The sequence below is a fragment of the Myxine glutinosa genome, chromosome 14 (assembly GCF_964187855.1).
Source record: "Myxine glutinosa chromosome 14, kmMyxGlut1.1, whole genome shotgun sequence".
NCBI lineage: Eukaryota > Metazoa > Chordata > Myxini > Myxiniformes > Myxinidae > Myxine > Myxine glutinosa.
In genome coordinates, this window is record NC_136274.1 from 69,805,442 (window position 1) to 69,828,193 (window position 22,752).

At 41.9% G+C, this 22,752-nt stretch overlaps 1 protein-coding gene across 1 annotated transcript in view; it reads left to right on the plus strand.

Moving 5' to 3' along the window:
* LOC137439879 (transmembrane protein 132C-like) overlaps positions 1–22,752 on the plus strand; it is an 862,966-nt gene that overhangs the window by 735,794 nt on the left and 104,420 nt on the right. Inside the window, exons 6-7 of the mRNA XM_078768431.1 lie at positions 9,342–9,547; positions 18,159–18,495. Of these exons, the coding sequence (XP_078624557.1) occupies positions 9,342–9,547; positions 18,159–18,495 (543 nt within the window). The remainder of the gene's footprint in view (positions 1–9,341; positions 9,548–18,158; positions 18,496–22,752) is intronic.

Below are 22,752 nucleotides of genomic sequence, written 5' to 3' on the forward strand. Positions count from 1 at the left end.
GTAACATGAGGTCTTATACGTTGTACGAGACAAAGCTCTCTGGCTGTGAGTATCCGTTCTTCGAAAGAGATTTTAAGTTTAGAATTTTCGAGACTGCTGAGGAGCCTTGGCTGATGAGAGAGGGACCCACACCCAGCCAGCTGGCATGATGACAGTTGAATTCACCACACATGAGGAGGAGAGAGTTGGGATGAGTAGATAGAAGTGAGTCCATGTTATCAGACAGCGAGATGTAGATGGAGTCATCACTGTTTGGAGGACGGTACAACACACATATGAAAAAAAAGGTGGGAGCGGAGAGTAAGCCGTAGCCATAGGTACTCTTGGGGGTGGGGTGGAGAGAGGGCAGTGCAAGGAGTGTGAAGAAGAGAGTTTTTGATAAAGATAGCAACCCCACCACCAGGACGAGGCTCAGGTCTATCATACCGGAGGACGGAGTAACCAGGAAGAGATATTAAGGAATCGGAGACATCTTGAAGGAGGAAAGTTTCTGTTAAGAAGATTAAGTCTGGTTTGTCAGAAGCAACCTGTATGGAGACATCAGTCAGGTTTGAGCAAAGGCCCCAGATTTTTCAGAATCATTGGAATCTCCCGCGATGAAGCTATCTCCGAGGGCTTTTCACTTACTCAACGCAGGCAGGTTGGTGGTCTTTCCGTCTTCTACCGACTCCTCTCCGGCCTTGCTCCCCCAGCTCTCTCTGGGCTCTGTCCCCCAAATATTCCTACAAGATCTGCCTGCAACCCTCTTATGGTTAAACTGCCAAAATCAAGACTCTCTGCTCACCTTCACTCCTTCATTCCTCTTTTCTCCCGCCTCTGGAACAAACTCCCTCACTCTCTTCAATCACACTCCTCCCTCCAGGTCTTTAAAACAGCTGTTCACCACCATCTCTTATCTTCCCCCATCCAAAACCTTGATCTTTTCTACCCCCACTAATTTCACCCCAAATCCACTTTTTTGAAATACCGACTTCTTTCCTGGAAGTCCTTGGTGTCCTTGTGTTTTGTACGTTCTGATTTTTGGTGAATCAATTTTGTCACCCAATATGCAAATCCTATTCAAATTTAAAATGAATCGGATGAAAATTAATGATTTCATGCGACTTTCACCATTTGATGTTTTGAGCTCAAAAACAATATGGTTTTAATTGGTCAACCAATTCAGTGACCCAATGTGCAAATTCTGTTCAACCTAGCTGAGTCCCAGCCTTTGGGTGTGTGGAGATTCTGCAGTACTTACTGAAAATTATAGTCTGTGTATTGCAAGGAGACTACAGATGTATATGTGATGTTTGTCTAAAGGGGTCTAAAGAGTTTAAGGGGCGTAAAGGTCGAAAGGGTCTAAGTGATCCAAAGGGTCTTAAGGGATATAAAGATCTACATGCTATTTTCCAATAGTAGTTGGGATATAAAGGGTCTAAGGACTCTAAAGAGGATCTGCTGGGTCTAAAAAGCCTTAGGGTCAAGCGTGACAAGGTCTTCAGGAATCTAAGGGGTCCATAGGTATCTAAAAATTCTGAAGGCTGAAGGGGTCTACGTGAAGGGTCATAAAATATCAAAAGGGTCTAAAAGATCTTAAATGGTGGTCTAAAAGGTCTAAAATGGTATAAAGGGGTCTAAAAGGTTTAAATGTTCTAAAGGGGTCTATAGGATCGAAGGGGTATAAAGGTCTAAGTGTTTAAAAGGTACGTTTCAATAGTCTGTCATTATAAATACTAGGGCATGCCCGTACTATATATATATCTAAAATTATATCCCCCCCCCCTCTATTTACATGAAATGGTTTGGTCCATTCGCAAAGCCAAAGCGAACGGCTTGCGAGTACGGTGGCAATCCCCCCCCTCTATTTACATGAAATGGTTTGGTCCATTCGCAAAGCCAAAGCGAACGGCTTGCGAGTACGGTGACAATCCCCCCCCTCTATTTACATGAAATGGTTTGGTCCAAAGCGAACGGCTTGCGAGTACGGTGACAATCCCCCCCCTCTATTTACATGAAATGGTTTGGTCCAAAGCGAACGGCTTGCGGAGTTTGGTAAAGAAATCGCCATAGCTCGGTAACTACTTCTCCGATTAATATGAAACCTTGAAAAGGCACATCCTCGGGTCCCCAGCAATATACCTGGCAAGTTTAAAGTATATCGGACCCGTGGTTGTCGAGAAACAGCGGTCACAGACAAACACACAGACAAACACAGACAAACACACAGACAAACACACACACACACAGAGATTACTGGAATTATAGATAGATATGTAGTCAACTCCAATAATATGTAATTTATAGATGTACTCACAGGCCAATTCACGTTCAAACAGTACGTAATTAATAGATATACTCACATGGGTCGACCTCGACGAGTGTTCACCAAACACCCATGTTTTTTCAGTTTTTTATATGTATAAAACAGTGTATATATATACACAGTATATATACAGTATAAATGTACAGTATATATGTATATATATATATATATATATATATATATATATATATATATATATATATATATATATATATATATATATATATATATATATATATATATATATATATATATACGTATATATATATATATATATATATATATATATATATATATATATATATATATATATATTATATATATAATATATATATATATATATATATATTATCTATCTATAATTCAGTAATCTCTGTCTGTCTGTACGTTTTGTCTGTGACCGCTGTTTCTCGACAACACGGGTCCGATATACTTTTAACTTGCCAGGTATATTGCTGGGGGACCCGAGGATGTGCCTTTTCAAGGTTTCATATTAATCGGACAATTACTTACCGAGCTATGTCCAAAAACGATTCAACCAATCAGAGAGCAGCGAACGATCGCGTGTGCCGGGCGTTGCGAATGGACCAAACCATTCCATGTAAATAGAGGGGGGGGGGGTTCTGTGGTCGTTATCGAATGGACGAAACCATTTCATGTAAATAGAGGGGGGGGATTGTCACTGTACTCGCAAGCCGTTCGCCATTCGCTTTGGCGTTGCGAATGGACCAAACCATTTCATGTAAATAGAGGGGGGGGGATATAATTTTAGATAGATATATAGTACGGGCATATATATAGTACGGGCATGCCCTAGTCTATCTATAATTCCAGTAATCTCTGTCTGTACGTTTGTCTGTGACCGCTGTTTCTCGACAACCACGGGTCCGATATACTTTTAACTTGCCAGGTATATTGCTGGGGACCCGAGGATGTGCCTTTTCAAGGTTTCATATTAATCGGACAATTACTTACCGAGCTATGTCCAAAAAACGATTCAACCAATCAGAGAGCAGCGAACGATCGCGTGTGCCGAACGTGGCGGGCACACTCTGCCTCGGATGGCACATTTGAGAGCGTATTCATTTATTTCACGTTTGCAAACTATGTTGGCGTTAAACTATGTTTTACAACTAATAAAAACGAATTTGCGATTCATTCGCTTTCCTGCGCGTTTGTGCACGCGATGGCGATTTCTTTACCAAACTCCGGAAGCCGTTCGCTTTGGACCAAACCATTGCATGTAAATAGAGGGGGGGGATTGTCACCACTCGCAAGCCGTTCGCTTTGGACCAAACCATTTCATGTAAATAGAGGGGGGGGATATAATTTTAGATATAGATATAGTACGGGCTATGCCCTCGTATATATATATAGACATATATCTGTGCAGTGTCTGTGTTGTGTTGTGTTGTGTTGTCGTCACTGAACTACTCCTCAAACTTTTGTGAAATCGTACCATTTTTTTTTTCAACTTCATTTGTTTATAAAATGTGATATCACGTATATTACAAATACATTTGTGCAAAATAATTGTTTGAATTATGATTGGTTTAAACCATGACAAAACGGCAATTCGGGTACAGTCATTTGTCTATATATCTACATATCTGGGCAGTGTCTGTGTTGTCACTTAACTACTCCCTCAAACTTTTGTTTCCGTGGTTGCGAAGTGTTTTTAATAACGTGGTGGTGGTTTTGAATCACGTGGTGCATGGTGGTGAGGTATTTTGAATTATGTGGTGGTGAGGTGTTTTTAAATGATGTGGTGGTGAGGTGTTTTAAATTACTTGGTGGTGAGGTGTTTTAAATTACTTGGTGGTGAGGTGTTTTAAATTATGTGGTGGTGAGGTGTTTTAAATTATGTGTGGTGAGGTGTAATCGTCCCAAATTTCCAGTCTGCACCTACCCCTCCCCTATGTATGTGCTGAGGGGTTCTTTCTTGAAAAAAAAACAAAAAAACATTCAACCTAAATCTTCAACCTAAATTGCCTATAAAAATGTAATATCACAAACACAACAAATACATTTGTGCAAAATAATTGTTTGTATTATGATTGGTGTAAATCATGACAACACAGCAACTCAGGTACAGTCATTATCCTCAGCTAAAATAAGCCCGTTCCTCAGTAACGACGCGCGGTGAGGCGAGCGTAGCGAGCAGAGCCAAGCTAGTATATATATATATAATATATATATATATATATATATATATATATATATATATATATATATATATATATATATAATCGTTAGATTAAATAAGACGCGGACGTAGCTTCAGGACGTCGATCTTTAATTGTCGACAAGCTTTCGACCAACAAAGGTCTTCTTCTGAGTCAGCCCCAAGTTCGACGGAAGTGACGGAAGTGAAGACTTCCGTCGAACTTGGGGCTGACTCAGAAGAAGACCTTTGTTGGTCGAAAGCTTGTCGACAATTAAAGATCGACGTCCTGAAGCTACGTCCGCGTCTTATTTAATCTAACGATTATATATTCAATACAAATGAGACGCCCTGCTCGTACTTTGGAGTTTCTACTATTTCTTACAGTTATATATATATATATATATATATATATATATATATATATATATATATATATATATATATATATATATATATACTGAAACGCAAAAGAAACTTACCACCTTTGAAACCTTTAAATATCAACAATAACACTGCGTGTAGTAAATGTGTGAACTTATTTGTGGACAATAGTGTCCTCACTGTCAGACAAAACGGTCACGGATGGTCACTTGAACCTTCAATGGTCACTTCATAGCACAGCTGTTGAACAGCCGTTTTGACTGTCAGTGATTAGCCAAGGGGTATGGGATGATTTTAATGAGCTGCACGTGATGTCTTGATATTGGCTTAAAAAAGGCCAGTGCAAAATGGGCATTTCAATCAACATGCCACGATTGTCAAGGGATCAACGGCAGCGTGCCCTGGGCATGCTGCAAGGCGGACTGAGCTACCATGAGGTGGCACGTCGCCTTGGCTGTTCACACCAGACGATATCGGCCCTGGTGGACAGAGACACCCTCCACAACTCTGCAGATGACAGACCTCGATCAGGGAGGCCAAGAGTCACCACTGCAAGGCAGGAAAGGGAGATGGTCCGAAGTCACCTGCGTGATCGATTCCGTCCAGCATCCCGCACTGCGGTAGAAACTCCGGGGCGTGCAAACCCACGGATCTCCAATGATACTGCACGAAGACGACTGCATGACTATGGTCTGACTGCCAGAAGACCATACAGAGGCCCCGTGATGACGGCTGCCCATCGCCGCAACCGACAGAGATGGTGCCAGCAGCATCAGCGGTGGACCTTGGCGCAGTGGAACGAGGTCGCTTTCAGTGATGAGTCAAGGTTCTGTGTGGACAGTCCTGATGGGCGTGAGCGTGTCTGGAGAAGAACTGGCGAGCGATATGCCGATTGTTGCGTGCGTCAAGCCAACAGGTGGGGTGGCCCAAGTGTGATGGTGTGGGCCGCCATATCAGGCCGGTACAGGACGCCACTGGTGGTTGTGGATGGGAATCTTAATGCCCAGCGGTATGTGGATAACATCCTGCGACCTCATCTGCTGCCATTCCTGCTAGACCACCCAGAACTGAGAACCTTTCAGCATGACAACGCTCGTCCCCATGCTGCTCGCTTTACCACTGCATTTCTCCAAGGCGAGAACATCAACACCATGCAGTGGCCTGCGCTCTCCCCTGACCTGAATCCCATAGAGCACCTGTGGGATGAGCTTGGGAGACGCGTAGTTGGCAGGGCCAGGACACGGGCAGAGCTGCTTCAGACATTGAGGACTGAGTGGGACAGAATCCAGCAGCAATCCATCCAAAGACTGGTAGGCAGTATACGCCGACGATGCACTGCCTGTATCCAAAACAATGGTGGCCACACACGCTATTGAAAGGGGACTGACATTGCACCCTGTGCTGTTCTGTACTGTAGAACAAACTGATGAGATGGTGTATCTTCGTCAAAAACTTGACATGTCATCAATAAAATGCCAATGTTTGAATTAGCAATTGTTGGTTTGTTACCTTCGCAAAAGCGGAAGGTTATGTTTTGATCGCTGTGTATTTATTTGTATGTCTGTGTGTGTGTGTGTATGTTATTCGCATAACTCAAAAAGTATTCAACCGAATTGCATGAAATTTGGTGGGATGATTGGTTATTATACGGGACACATTTGATTAGATTTTGGGAGCAATCGGGTCAAAGGTCAAGGTCAAGGTCACGAAAAGGTCAAAATCGTATTTTTGTTGTTCTGTTCCCTACACTCCCATGCCAAGTACAGAACAGTAGCTGCGGCGAAGGTATGCGCTCTACCGAGTGCCCGTTCTAGTTTTATTTTGAACTGTTACAATTTTATTACATTTCAAACAAGTGGTAAGTTTCTTTTGCGTTTCAGTACATATATATATATATCAAGTGAATCGGATGAATCTTGACGATTTATGTGACGTTGACCTTTGTTTGACCTTTTCGCCGAAAAAAAACCATATGCTTCTCGCTTGTGACTACCTACCAAAGAGGTGGTTAAGTTTTGTGAAGATCTGAGTAAAATGCGACGTGGAGGTGATCGATATACAGACAGACAGACAGACAGACAGATGAAAAATCACTCACAGAGCGACACTTGGAAAAACAGAACAAAGTGGAATGGCACTCAGTAGAGCATCCTTTTAACCTCAAAAATAGTTGGTGGTTGAATTCAGTAACCTGATATGAAAATCCTAATCAAATTTCAAGTCAATCAGACGAAAATTGAGGATTTTAGAAATTTGAAAAAAGCGGTTGACCTTGGGCCTATGTTGACCTTTTGGCCTATGCTGATGTCAAAAATAGTTGGTGGTTGAATTCAATTCGCCGACATGTATATCCTATTGAAATTTCAAGTCAATCGGATGAAAATTTAGGATTTTAGGAATTTGAAAAACGTGGTTTACCTTTGGCCTATGTTGACCTTTTGGCCTATGTTGATCTCAAAAATAGTTGGTGGTTGAATTCAGTTCGCCGATATGTAAATCCTATTCAAATTTCAAGTCAATCGGATGAAAATTGAGGATTTTAGAAATTTGAAAAAATTTGGTTGACCTTTGGCCTATGTTGACCTTTTGACCTTTTGACCCCAAAAATATATAGGATTTTGTCGGACCACGAACTCTACCGTTTGGTAAAGTTTTGTGAAGATCGGTTTAAAATTGTGACCTGTAGGCAAGTATGTGAGCAGACAGACAAACAAACACACACACACACACACAAACACACACACACACACACACACACACACACACACACACACACACACACACACACACACAAACCAGAGTGATCAACATACTTGCAGAAAAAAAAAAAATTTTGCCAAGTAATAAACAGAACACCAAACCAACCAACATACTTGAGAATCTTCGTTTGCGCAAGTAGCAGACAAATGAGATAAGACTGCACGACATCATACAAATATAGCTGCTTCCCTTGGGGGATGTGACGTAATCTCCAAGGGCATTCTGGGTACCTGCGACGCCATCTTTATGACGTTGCTTTTCTCTCCACCCTCAGAGGGGGAATTTTAAGGAGACATTTTCTCCTCTGCATGGATGCCTGTGGTAGTTTATCTTTGCTCTGCTATTTTAAAGGCCAAGCGTCAAGCAAGGAAGCAGCTCATACTATTTTAGAGTCTTTGGTACGACTCGGCCAGGTTTCGAACCACCATGAAGGGATCTTTCCCACGGCGGTTAGAACACCTCTGCACATTTGGTTGAGAGAGTTTGTTATACTTGTTTTTCATCCAACACAGGACGACTAGTTCCTATAAAGAGAGGTTCTCCCAGTGTAGTCTTGAAGGCCTTCATGACATTTGACAACATTCAGGTACGTGATAAAAAAAAAAGTCAGCACTGTCATCCAGGATCTACAAAGATACCAAGACGCATCTTTTGAACTCTCCTTTATTTCAGGGCAATGTGAGGACATTGATCAGTGCAGGAAGTCCTTTCGTACCTGCCTTCGGCATCGACAGCCATCATTAGGCCAAAAAAAAAAAAAAAACGTGTTTAGCGTCCTGCCTTTTTGAAAAACAGGAGGAGGAGGCACCTTTTTTTTTTCTTTTCAAAATGGCCGCCAGGCTCATTTTTCCCAAGATGGTCGCCTGCTTTTTTGTTTCTTTAGATTTGAAATACATGTAGAATGTTTGGGTCTTGACGACCTGTGTTGACAAAATACAACATGTACTGAGTAACATATTAATAAAAGACTAGTAAAAGAGACCATTTCATATATTTGCATGCTGTACTTTGTTTTCTTTTGTGTCTTTATACAGGTATACAGAAAAATTCAAGACGAGATTTGCAAACAATATCTTACCTATTTTATTATTACAATACAATAATGTATCTAAATGCATTTTACATTATATTTCATTATTTCTCAACCATATCTTCTTCCTAACATGGTAAAGCTACGTGTACTCTACTTTGCAAATGTTTTTTGTTTACTTTTTGAATTCTAAATACTAAAATACCCTCCAGTTATGTGTTCATTCCTACTAACAAAACAAAAGTATCTCATCCATTGCATGTATTTGATTTTATCTGTTGTTGAATCTGACAGAAAGCTGATAGAGAGGCTATGTTAAAAATTTGCATTTGCATTGTTTCAATCAAATTTGTTTTGCTCTGGGGCAAAACTTGTGGTTAATCTTTAATTATAAATTGTTATAAAAAATAATTATTAATAGAGTATTACTCTCAATATAGCCAGCCGCATATTACTGCCGGACATGTATGTACGTGTATCACAGACGGGATTACTTTGTGTGAGCGGCCATGAAACAATTATGATGGAGACTATCAAATCGAGAGAGTGAGAAAATTGATTGCTCGCGATCAGTCGAACGATGTTTAAAAAAAAAAAAAAAAAAAAAAGGAGGTGGCCTCTAAAAAGGAAGCGGGCGGGGACGCTAAACATGAATATCTTTTTGTTTGGCCTTGCTCTTCTCGTACTTTTCCCCCCAGGTGTCAGGTGGCTGTGAAGCGGTGTTCGTCGATGGAAGCGAACGGAGCGGGGCGCTGCGTGCTCGTATCCACGTGGCATACGAACAGCTAACCACTTCCCTGGAGCTCAACGTGTGGTTTCCTCACCTGCCTCTGCTCCTCGAGCTCTCCGATTCCCAGCTGAACCCCATTAAAGGCTGGCGTGTCCCCATTCTAGCTCACAAGAGGTCAGAATATTCTTATTCGTCGTCTGTTGTACATTTTTCACGCAATCGATCTGTGATTTGTCTGCGTTAAGTCGACCGCTGCCCACTGGTGTTACAACATTGAAAGGTTTACCCTGGAAGGGGAAATTTTAATCCACTTGAAGACTCGAAAATCAAACTCGCAATTCAGCTTGGATAAGAGTAGCCGACACACGAGAGCGTCTTTGAGTGTTTTTTTTGTTTGTTTGTTTGTTTTTTGTATACAAGATCGAGGCTCGTGAAAGAGCTAACATTAATGACAAAAAAAACAGACACATAAAACGTATAATAAGGGGAGCGGTAGACAAGATGGGGAGAGATGGGGAAGCACACGAGTACAACAGCAGAGAACAGGGACATCGGGAGATCTGTGGGAGGGAGAGGGCTTGGAGGGGAAAGAGGCATGGGAAGGGGGGGGGGGCGTGGGAGATGTATAAAACACATGGACACTGCTAGGTCTTCCAGGAAAGAAGTTGGTATTTCACAAAAGTGGATCTGGAGTGAATTAACGGGGGTAGAAAAGATCAAGGTTTTGGATGGGGGAAGATAAGAGATGGTGGTGAACAGCTGTTTTAAAGACCTGGAGGGATGAGTGGGATTGAAGAGAGTGAGGGAGTTTGTTCCAGAGGCGGGAGAAAAGAGTAATGAAAGAGTGAAGGTGAGCAGAGAGCCTAGACTTTGGCAGTTTTTTTATTACCTGTTTTCTCTCTTATTACTCTCTTCTTACAGCAAAGTCTCTCTTCTTACTTTCAGTAATAATTCCACAGATTATTTGAATTATGTTTCGGATAGCAATGGCACGTAATCACATATGCCGGAGAAAACTCCTTCAAAAATAATGTCCACAACAGCAGAAGCCTACCATGAAGGGGTAATCATCAGTGGCATCAATAACAATGAATGACACATTTTGTGTTTGTAGTTTCTCATTGATCATCTCTCATAATCATCTCTTCTCCCGCATTCTCCCATTAAAAGGTCATCGATATCTATGCGTCGACAATAGTTCAAGCTTCCCGGCACTGTGTAGTGAGTGAAAGGACAGCGTACGTAATATGTATACAAACGACTAAACTCGTTGAATGTTGCCTTTCGTTAAGGATTAAGAAATATCGTTCGGTGTTATAGCTGCGAACTCGTTATTGATTGGTAATTATGGGTTTTTAATTGCTTTATGCCCTAATGAACATTTTAGCACTACGTTGTTGGTTTTAAAGAGCTTTGATTTTTTTTTTTCGATCTGTTATTTCTCTCTTGAAAAAAAAACAATTAAAAACCTCAATGATCATTCAAGTTTGGTTTTGTTTTTGCAGGAAACTGATGAAGGTGATCACTTTGCGCTACTTGGTTTGTTAGTTTGTCTTGCCGTGTTTATTAACATATTGGGAGCTGATTCTACATTTTGTCAGTTCTTTTATACTTGGGTGTTTATTGTTGTTTAAGGTTCATTTTATGGCACTCATTGGTTTCACTTACGCGGAGTCCTTCGTAAAACGTTGGGCAAGGTGGTCATCTTGGGAATCCCTTTTATAACGGGACATGTTTTTGCACCACATTATGATGGTTTGTGTAACATGAGACTAAAATAAATTCTGCACCTGGTGTTAGTTTCAATGAGGACCTTTCTGGGTTTTGTATGTCACGGATATTGGGATATGATATGATCACATCGATCATTACATTTGATGGGAACGTTTTCCTGGCTTTTGCCAACGCGAAACATCCCATATGTCGGATGTTTTGCCAAGTGTTTTTACCGCACGGATTTTCTCAGCATGGACGATGAACAAACTTTTGGCTGCATTAACATTCTCCGAAGGTTTCCCAGTATGGACATCAGCTAAACATTTTGCCAACAGAAACACCAGGCGAACATTCTGCCAACGTGAATATTTTGCCAACACGAACATTTTGCCAACACGAACATTTAGTCTACACAAACATTTTGACAACGCGAACATTATGCCAATGCGAACATTTCGCCAACACAAACATTTAGCCAACACAAACATTTAGCCAACACAAACATTTAGCCAACACGAACATTTAGTCAACACAAACATTTAGCCAACACAAACATTTAGCCAACACGAACATTTAGCCAACATGAACATTTAGCCAACACAAACATTTAGCCAACACAAACATTTAGCCAACACGAACATTTTGCCAACACGAACATTTCGCCAACACAAACATTTTGCCAACGTGAACATTTAGCCAACACAAACATTTAGCCAACACAAACATTTAGTCAACACGAACATTTTGCCAACAGGAACATTTAGTCAACACAAGCATTTTGACAACGTGAACATTTAGCCAACACAAACATTTTGCCAACACGAACATTTAACCAACACAAACATTTTGTCACACAAACATTTTGCCACACAAACATTTTATTTTGCCAACATTAACATTTTGCCAACGTGAACATTTTGCCACACAAACATTATGCCAACACGAACATTATGCCAACACGAACATTTAGCCAACACAAACATTTTATTTTGCCAACATGAACATTTTGCCAACGTGAACATTTTGCCAACGGGAACATTTAGCCAACACAAATATTTTTCCAACACAAATATTTTTCCAACACAAACATTTCGCCAACACGAACATTTCGCCAGCACGAACATTTCGCCAGCACGAACATTTCGCCAACACAACCATTTTGCCAACACGAACATTTTGCCAACACGAACATTTTTCCAACTCTGTTTTAGCTCCAATCCTCTTCAACATATAAGTGAGAAACATGCCTTGTACGACCTCCAGAACGTTTGCCCACAAGCCCTACATAGATGATCGTGCTCTTGCTACCAAATAAATCAACCTTGAAGATCTCAGCAATGCCTTGTCACAGGACTTAAAGGTCGTTGATCAATACTTCATCTACTGGTCCCTCTGCCAAAACCAAACGAAGACCACAGTTACCACTTTCCATCCCAGCATCTGACTGGCTAACAGCAAACTCCAGGTTTCCTTTTATGACAAATCAGTCCAGAACAAATCGTTCCCCAAGTCACCTTAATCGCAGCCTCACGTTCCCTGATCACCTAAAACGGGTCACAGAAAATATCAACACCAGGGTAAATAAAATCCGGAAACTAGCGGGCATCAGCCGGGGATCAAGTGCACGCACTTGTCGCACTGCTATCCTTGCTCTTATGTACTCTTCTTTGGAATTCTGTTCTCCTGTTTGGCAGAGAGCATCCACACAAAACAATTGGACACCATCCTGGAAACACTGATGCGGATAAACCATCAGCGGTAGCCTACACTGAAATCAACATCCATGGATTGGCCTCAAGTCCTGTCTAGCATTTGCGCTGAAACAGTGGTCTGCACCCAACAGGATCCGCACTCTCCATGTACATCACACCACCTCCACAAATGGAATTTCAAAGACAGCCCAGCATGTGACCGCAGTCACCCAGATCAGACTATTCAACACATTGTGAACGAGTGTCACTTTGGGAAATTTGATGAAGGATTTGGAGCAATCCACCTAACAATAAACAGTGCTGTGAATTTGCTGTCCAACTTAGACTTAGATCTGTGAGCTGTAATTTGTCATACCCAAGGAAGAGATGTGACCCATCTAAGAACAAGGAAGAGATGTGACCCATCTCAGAACAATGAAAACTCCTCCATATGGTGACATACCTTGTATATGTGTTATCCTGCAGAATCTCATGCTGAGAGTTCTCGCAGCTCTGGGAGAGCTCTCATGCTGACGTGCTTGTATTTCGGGGGGATTTTTGCCTTTCTTTTTCTGTTAAACATTTGTGTGCAAGCTGAATTCTCCATATTTCATCTTTACCTAGTTTATGCAAACATTTCTGATAAATACACTTCCGAAGGAAAACATGATCATTCTTGATGTTCTGGCTGCAGCTGTTTGCCGCAAAATAGGAAGGAAGTTGTGATCATCGAGTCATCTAGTTCCGTCAAGTCATGTCAGACTTCTGGTGAAATCCATGATCAGATTTCTCCGAACATCCCTATCCTGGATTGCTTACCGAAGCTCTAGCCAAGACAAATTGGTTTCATCCCTTACCCCATCCATCCAGTGATGATTGCCGGTTGTAGCTTTTTGAGTGTTGTTCGGACAAGCCAGAGGGAATGTGATGTTTCTTTTTCACTGGATGATAGCCAGGGAGTCGACTTGTGAAACCACAGGCTGAAGTCATGCCTGCCAGCACAAACCTTGGAAGGCCGTGGTAATTGAGGAAGCAAAGTGAGCAGCTTGATGTCTGCCACAGAGGTAACAAGACTGGCATTAGAATGGGGCAGCCTTTACCTAGCGGACGGACTAACTGCACATTCGCTCGCAGTCTGACATGCTTTGATTTATTTATTGACATGCGGTTTGCCTGCTGCGGATGAAATAATAACTTTCCAAGGCGATGTTTGCATACAGAGCAACCTCTTCGCACTATGTGTTGTTTTACAAGAGCGGCGGCAGGCGACTAAATCTGCCTTCGCTCACATTTCATTGCGTCTCAAAATGAGAGTCCCTGTTTATGGAAATATCTCCATTTAGATCTGCAGCAATTCTACTCATGCAGTTCCTGTGCACTTCAGGGGCAGGAATTTGCAATTTGTTCAGTGTGCCCAACCTCTTCAATCGAAAGACTCCATGGAATCCTTAACATCCACCAACTAATGCAAGTGCACGTGAGCTCAGGTTAATGCCGACATGATTGACAACACACTCAGTGGTGCACCACTTGATGCCTGCGAAGCACCCATCTGACAGTTTATAGTCTGGGAGAAAATCCAACCCAGACGGAACGTCGCATGCCTCCGTGCATTGCTGTCTGAGTATCTCGGTCGGTGTAATGCGGAAAGACTTTTGGAAAAAATCTCTTTGCCCACATACATGTCTGCTTGTTCAAAGCTTTGTCACCTTCAACACTGATTTGCCGGTGTTCTGAAAGCCACATTGCTGAGCCTTTCTAAGACCACAGGATCTGGTATTTCAGGATCAAGTGAGTCTGCTGCTTTATATTGGATGAGCCGAAATCTTAAGACACCAGGACTAGTCTATTAACACGATTATGTCGTGCACAGGCTCATAGTCTTTCGACTAGGTTGCCAGAGATCACATGCAGCTATTTGGATGTTCGAGCAGTTACACGCATTGCATTGGGGGTAACGTTTACACCTACAGCACCTGCATGGAGGGGAGACATCGTTTTTATTGATTCTTTGTTTGTGCATAGAGAGTTGAGACTCACTGAGTAGCAAAAACACAGAATGAAACAGGACATAACACAAAAAAAAACAATGGGAATATTGGGATGGAGGCACACCAACAGTAGGGCAGAAGGATAAAATAGATGGAGACTTGGAGGATTAAAAGACAAGGGGAAGAATAAGAGCAACAGGAGAAGGACTCGTGGATTCGGTCAATAAATGGAAGGGAAAACTGGAGAAGAGGCAAAAGTGGAGGAAAAATATATGAGGGAATTAGGGAGCGGTGGAAGCCTGGTTAAATGGAAACCTTGAAAGAGTTGGGCTTGGGTTGGGTTAATGACAGATCATGGGTATGGATAGGGTATGACTCAATATGGTGGTGAACAGCTGCCTTGATGCCCTGGTGGGAAGAATGGGATTGAAGAGACTGAGGAAGTCGCTACCGCTTGTGGGGAAAAATGGCAGAATAAATGAGTGGAGGTGAGCAGTGAGTCTGGGTTTTGGGAGTTTCACCAGAAGAGGGTTGCTGGAAGACTACATGCATCCTGCAGAAACTTGGAGGTGAGGACAGAGCATAGAAAGGGCAGCAGGTGCAAGAGCAGAAAGGACGGGTTAGAAGATAAAGAGATTACAGACCTGTTTGCGATGTTGGGAGTGATAGGCCCAGAGACGCTAGTTCATTGTGGGAGATACCAATGATGTTGAAGTCTGTCATTTCCACATTATTAAACTGAGCAAGGTGTGAGGTAGGGATGTCAGTGCAGAGGGGAGAACAATACTCCATCAAGATGCAAATGACGAACTTGTAAGTTGGTAAAAGTTCAGGTGTGCCAAGGAAGGACTTTGCATGATGGAAGATACCCACTCGGTGACTGGCTTTGGAGGCCAACCCCATGGGGGTACCGTGGTCCATTTGTGGATTGCCTAAGAAAGATCATGGCTGATAGTGAGACTCAAAAGGTTTAACTGACCAAACTTCCTCAAGAGGATTGCTAAGGAAGTAGATGGGAGGATTTTCCAGAAATTGTTTTCGATGAGAGTGAGATTTGTCAGGATTGAAAGACATATTCCAAGTGTTGGACCAGCTCGAAATTATATCAAGGTCTGCAGAGTGGGGAGAGGCTGTAAAAGGATAAAGAAGATTTTCGAGAGAGTCAGAGATCGTTGATGAAGATTAGGAATAGGACTAGGCCCAAGACAATGTCTTGGGGAACTCCAGCCTCGACAGCAAAAGGAGATGAGAGAATGGTCGCAAAATGTACATAGAGATGACCCTGATGTCATGTCGAAGATGGAGGGCCTCCATTCTGTTTCCTTCGTATTTCTCTCTTTCTTTCCAACAATTACAATAATTGTACACATGCTTTCATTTTGACCTACTCTTCTTCAAATTTATGCTCGAACAATTTTTCAGCTAGAACTAGAACTCTTCAAATTTGAGCTAGAACCTCCATTCTTTTTATTCCTCTGCTGTCGAAATCGTCGGAGGCATTATGTTTTTGGGTTGTCCGTCCGTCTGTCTGTCCATCTGTCTGTCCATGCGTCCGCCCATCCGTCCTTCCGTGATAGGTTTCGCTACCGCGATAACTTGATAATGGCTGAAGGGATCTAAGTCAAACTTAGTGCGGATATGTAAAATAAGGTAAAGACGAACTGATTCGATTTTGGGGTCATGAGATCAAAGGTCAGAGGTCATGTCAGGTAAAAATCCTGTTAAGGCGATAACCTGGGAACCAGTGATGGGATTTTGACCAAAGTTGGTCCAAGTATTATTATAATGCAAAGATGAACTGACTTGATGTTGGGGTCAAGAGGTCAAATGTCAGAGTCTGTAATACGTTTATAACTTGAGAATGGCTGAAGGGATCTAAGTCAAACTTGGTACAGGTATGTATAATGATATGAAGATGAACTGATTAGATTTTGGGGTCAAGAGGTCAAAGGTCAAGTGTTCGATGTCCCGTTAAGTAAAACTTCTGTTACCAAACTAACTTGTGAACCAGTTGTGGGATTTTTCACCAAACTTGGTAAAATTATATATCATGATGGAAAGATTAACTGATTAAATTTTGGGGTCAAGAGGTCAGATTATTTCATGTTAATGTATTTACAAAGGTCAACTCATGTTAATTTACGATTATTTCGTTATCACGATAACTTAAGAATGGCTAACGGGATCTAAGTCAAACTTCGTACAGATATGTATAATGATGTAAAGATGAACTGTTTAGATTTTTTGGGTGAAGAGGTCAAAGTTCAGAGGTCATGTTTAGTTGCAATTATTTCATTACCATGATAACCTAAGAACGGCTGAAGGGATTTAAATCAAACTTGGCACAAGTATGTATAATGATGCAATAATGTGGGCGGAGGCATATCTGTCGACGTCGTGACGTCAGTGCCGCTCTAGTTCTTTCATCCTTCTCTGTTTCCAACAATTACAATCGTACACTGTTCCTTTAATTTTGACCTAATCCTCTTCAAATTTGACATGGAGGTACTAAGGCACACTACATCCAGGCCTTTTTATTTTTCCCATTTGAACCCCTGTACCAACCGATTAAGAGAAGTCAAAAGTGAAACACTAAAAATCACGTTTTTTTCCTGCCATTCCCTTGTATTTGAGTTGAAGGAGATTAAAGTTAGCACAACGATTCTTTCAGACGATCCTTGTTTGGATGCTTAGAAAAAAAAAATCAGATTCAAGGAGTTTTGGGGATTGAACATCATTACCTGTGTAGTTGCCTTCTGTTATTATATCCAGAAAGCTGGTTCCCACGTTTTTACTTTTTGATTTACAGGGTCTATGGCTCATGGAGGAACTGCAACACACAAATCGCACACACATGCAGACAAATACACGGGACAACACTGGGATTGATTTCAGACAAATGGCCACTGAGTTTTGAGGAAGTGACGTCACTTCCCAGACCACTGTGGGTCCCGAACGAATGGCGGCAGAGGGGACATCCAGTTTAACGTCCATCCGAGGAACGGCACACACATTGATGAATCACATTTCCTGTGATACACCAGGATGACAGTTTATAACTGAGTCTGAATTCAAACCCAGGGTAGACAGCTGAGAGGTGAGTGTGCATAGCTGAGTCTAGAGTCGAGGCCATCCTGCCTGCCACTTCCTTACTTGATGCTCATTATTTTAAAAAGATAGATCACGATCAAACAACCATAGGTTGGCAATAATAGCACAAGTTTTCATGGGCCTAATGCCCTGTCCTCTCCTGCATCAAATTTCCTTGCAGGGAAACTGATATTATTATTATATACTTCCATGGGCGGAGTCCATGTGTGGAGTTTTCACCTTTTTAAGGACACTTTTCAGTGATTTGCAAACATTTAGGATAATTTTATTCCACAGACAAATGCATGGAAGTGAAAATGAAGAAGAGATCGTGGAGGATGAAGAAGAAGATGAAGTGGATGGACAAGACTATGAAGATGACGAGGTGGAGAAAGAGAACAGGTCTTCTCGGGGTCGTGGCTGCACTCTGCAGCTCCAACACACTTGGGTTCGAGTTTGGGCCCAGTTTATGGCAGATGATGACGGACAACCTGCACCTTTGCTCTCTCCTGACTGGGCTCTCGATGTGAGTGATCTTGTGCGTGGACGACTCACCGTGGAAGACCCCAAGGTCGTCGAACTTCGAGATGGACACATTCTTGTGGGCAGGGCGTCTGGGACGACGGCCGTTCAGGTACGCTTCATCGGACTTTGAATTTGCATCGAACTAGATACTTCTTTTCGATTCCATTCACTTTTTATTGTTCGTTTTCTCAACACAAAGGGCTCCTGGGCAATATATGAACAATCTATCACTGGATTGACTGTCGAGCTCGATGACCTTTCATGATTGATTCACTGCGGTATGACAGATGAGCTTAATTTTCATCCACACACATAACAGATAAGTACGGAAGTGTGTGTAATAGCTACTCTATATTATAAATGTTATTATCTATTATTCAGGAACAAAGGTAAGCTTGGTATCAGCAAAACTGAGGCTATTTACAAAGAAGATCCCTTTTGAATGAACTGCTAGGCCTTGTTGACTTTGCACCTCAGTAGTGTGAACAGAAAGGGCTTACTGCCCTTCGCAGGTGCTGATGTCTGTTACCTATCCCCAGATGTGTGATTTTCTACAACTTGCATTCTTACAATCCGACAGTACGTGGTCAGAAGACCAAAACCTACCATTAAGACTCTGCACAGACTAACAGTTGTTTTGGGGGTTTTTTCAGTGCCAATTTAGGGTTAGGGTTGGAAATCAAAACATTTGGCGTGTATTGAGAAAACCTTTAAGTCTTTTAAGGTTTAGGAGCAAGAAGATTCATTCCATCCTTTTGCTGTTGCAGCATTCAGAGAAAGAATATACATGCTGTGTTCTCGAATTTTGCAAATGTGGTCTGGAGTGGTCGATCATAACTGGTACAGTGCCTATAGAAAGTCCACACCGCCTTGCAAAATTTTCACATTTTTGTTGCCTTGTAGCGGAAATAAAATGCACTAAATCAGACCGACTTTATTTACACATCATAACCCACAACTTCCAAGTGAAAAACAAATTCCACAAGTTTCAGAAAATGAATTAAAAATACAAAACTAGAATATATTCGTTGGATGAGTGTCCACCACCCTTACAATAGTAATTGTAAATTAGCTCAGGTGTAACCAATCACCTTCAAAATCACACACCAAGTTAATTGGGCTCCACCTGTGTTATATTGTAGTGAATCTGATTATTTCAGAATAAAATCAGCTGTTCCTGTAGGTTTCCCCTGCTGGGTCGTGCATGTCACAGCAAAGACTCAACCATGAGCACCAAGGAGCTTTCAAAAGACCTCCAGGATAAAGTTGTGGAAAGGTACAGATCAGGAGATGTGTATAAAAATATTTCAAAGGCCTTGAATATCCCTTGCAGCACCGTCAAGACAATCATTAAGAAGTGGAAGGCGTATGGTACCACCAAGACCCTGCCTAGATCAGGCCATCGCTCCAAACTGGATGACCAAGCAAGGAGGACACTGATCAGAGAGGCCACCAATAGGTCAATGGCAACTTTGAAAGAGCTACAGGCCTTCATGGCAAAGACTGGTCACTGTGTGCATGTGACAACGATATCCCAAGCACTCCACAAGTCTGGCCTGTATGATAGGGTGACAAGAAGGAAACCATTACTCAAACAGGCCACCTTGAGCCCCATTTGAGGTATGCAAAAAAACACTCCGGAGATTCTGAAGCCATGTGGCAAAAATTTTTGTGGTCTGACGAAACCAAGATAGAACTTTTTTGGCGTAAATGCAAAACTTTACGTTTGGCACAAACCCAACACAGCACATCACCCAAAGAACACCATCCCTACTGTAAAGCATGGTGGTGGCAGCATCATGTTATGGGAATGTTTCTCATCAGCAGGGACTGGGGAACTTGTCAGGCTAGAAGGGAAAATGGATGGAGCAAAATACAGAAAAATCCCAAAGGAAAACCTGCTGTTCTCTCCAAGAAAGCTGAAATTGGGATGGAAGTTCACCTTTCACCATGACAACGACCCAAATCACATAGCCAAAGCTACACTGGAGTGGCTAAGGAACAAAAATATTAATGTCCTTGAGTGGCCCAGTCAGAGCCCCAACCTAAATCCAATCAAAAATCTGTGACATGACTTGAAGATTGCTGTCCATCAACGCTCCTCACGCAACTTGACTGAGATGGAACAGTTTTGTACAGAAGAATGGGAAAATATTGCCCAATCAAGGTGTGCAAAGTTGGTAGAGACTTATCCCAACAGACTCACAGCTGTAATTGCTGCCAAAGGTGCTTCCACCAAGTATTAACTCAGGGGGGTGAACAATTTTTGAACCAAGATATTCTACATAGTTTGTATTTTTCAATAATTTTCTGAAATTTTTCGAATTTGTTTTTCACTTGGAAGTTGTGGGTTACGATGTGTAAATAATTGTGGAAAAAGTCTGATTTAATGCAATTTAATTCCAGGCTATAAGGGAACAAAAGGTGAACATTTTGAAAGAGGATGTATGTCGACTTTCTACAGACAATGTAATAGTGATGATAATAATTTGTCCATAAGTAGTCTTATACTAAACTTACAATATTATGATAAGCATTATACTGTATTATGTTCAGGAAAAAGGGGACAACCCATGAATTTCCAGGACCAGCTGCACTTATAAGCAGCAATAGAATATTATAACAAAGGTTCCTCTGATTAGAATCTCTATCACATCAATAACTGGAACAGCACTCCGTAGAGCGCACACCTCCGCCAAGTGTAACAGTTTATGCTTTGTATCTCACTGATAGGCCGGATCTGGATTCAGACTTGAACCAAAATCTAATTGACTTGTTCTTGTCACCTAACCAGCTCATCCACCAAGTTTCGTCCGAATCCGTCAATAACATTTTGAGATATCGTGTTCACAGACAGACAGATGAACAGACAGGGATGAAAACATAACCTCTGTCCACTTTTTGCGATGGAGGTAAAATGATGATAATGATAACTACGACTACAACTACTACTTCTACTTTCTTGCCCCCAATTACTCCCACCTTCCTGTGGGGTCAGCCGCACGGTTCTTTCGTCCCCTCACACCTGTATCCCGACCATCCCCTCTCTGCATCCTCAATTCTCTCTCACATGCATCTCCACAACGTCCTTCCATCTCAGTTTTGGTCTGTTCCTTCTCCTGGGAACTGTATCCATATCAAAGGCCTGCCTAAGCAGATGTCTCGGCAAATATAGATGTGCCTCCCTCGCCTTTTCGCTGATATCCTTTACTCTTGCCCACCACCTCACGTACTACTTCCTCTCCTTTCCATCAGAGAGATCATCCTCGGTCCTCTCATCATCCGCATTTCTATCCTCTACAGCAATCCCTGCTTTTCCTTTGTCAAGGCACAAGGCTAAGTAGGCCACAGTGGAGTGGGTCTTATTACCAATGATAATAAGTCTAACCGCAAATCTTTCTCGCTGCTGTCACAGCACAAGAAAAGTTGCTTCAATAAATCCTCACCTTCCCGGCACTTTCTTCTACACATGAGATTTGTTTTATGTGAGATTTGTTTTAAAGAAGTCCGTACTTGTGAGCTCACCTGTGCGGTTCCAGGGGGGCTTATTCGATGGCGCGTCATCCATCCGTCAGTCAGTAAACAATTGCAAATTCTCCGAAACCGCTGATGGGATTGTGACGAAACTTGGCACAAATGATATTTGGTATGTTGTGCCGAAAGTTTGTTCATGGCATTAAGGAGTCAGGGTTTAAGGGGGTTTAAGAGTCAAAGTGGATCCAGGTGGTGGAGGTGATAATCATTATCATTGTACAGTATTACAGAAGGCAGTGTGGACATCAGTGTGCCAAAGGAGGTAGGCACACATCGTCAACTCTTTGGCCTATTTTGATTTCCAAGCTAATATACTCGTCAAGTTAATAAAAGTATATATTCCTCCCCTTTTGCTCTCTTTCTCCTTCTCCCTTATTCCCCTTTCTCTACCTCTCTCCGTTTACCTTCTCTATTCCTTTCCTCCGCCTTCTCTATTCCTTTCCTCCACCTTCTCTATTCTTTTTCTTCCCATCTTCTCCTTTTTCTTCCCATCTTCTCCTTTTCCCCTTTTACTTTTCCCTTTCTTCAACAGTATCAAACCCTTTCCCAATGGATGGGCTGACGTTGTCAAATAAAATAGCCCCGAGTGACGGTCCACGTTGGAAGTTGTAGTTCAAACCTCTACTGATTTTGGGGGACTTTAGTTTAGTAGTTTAGTAGGTTTTCTTTACCGCAATAACTTTGATGAAGTATGTACTATGATTTAAAGATGAACTGATTAGATTTTGGGGTTACGAGGTAAAAGGTCAGAGGTCATGTTCGGTGAAAATCCTGTTACCGCAATAACTTTTGAACCAGTGATGGGTTTTTGTCCAAAGTGTGTACAAGTATA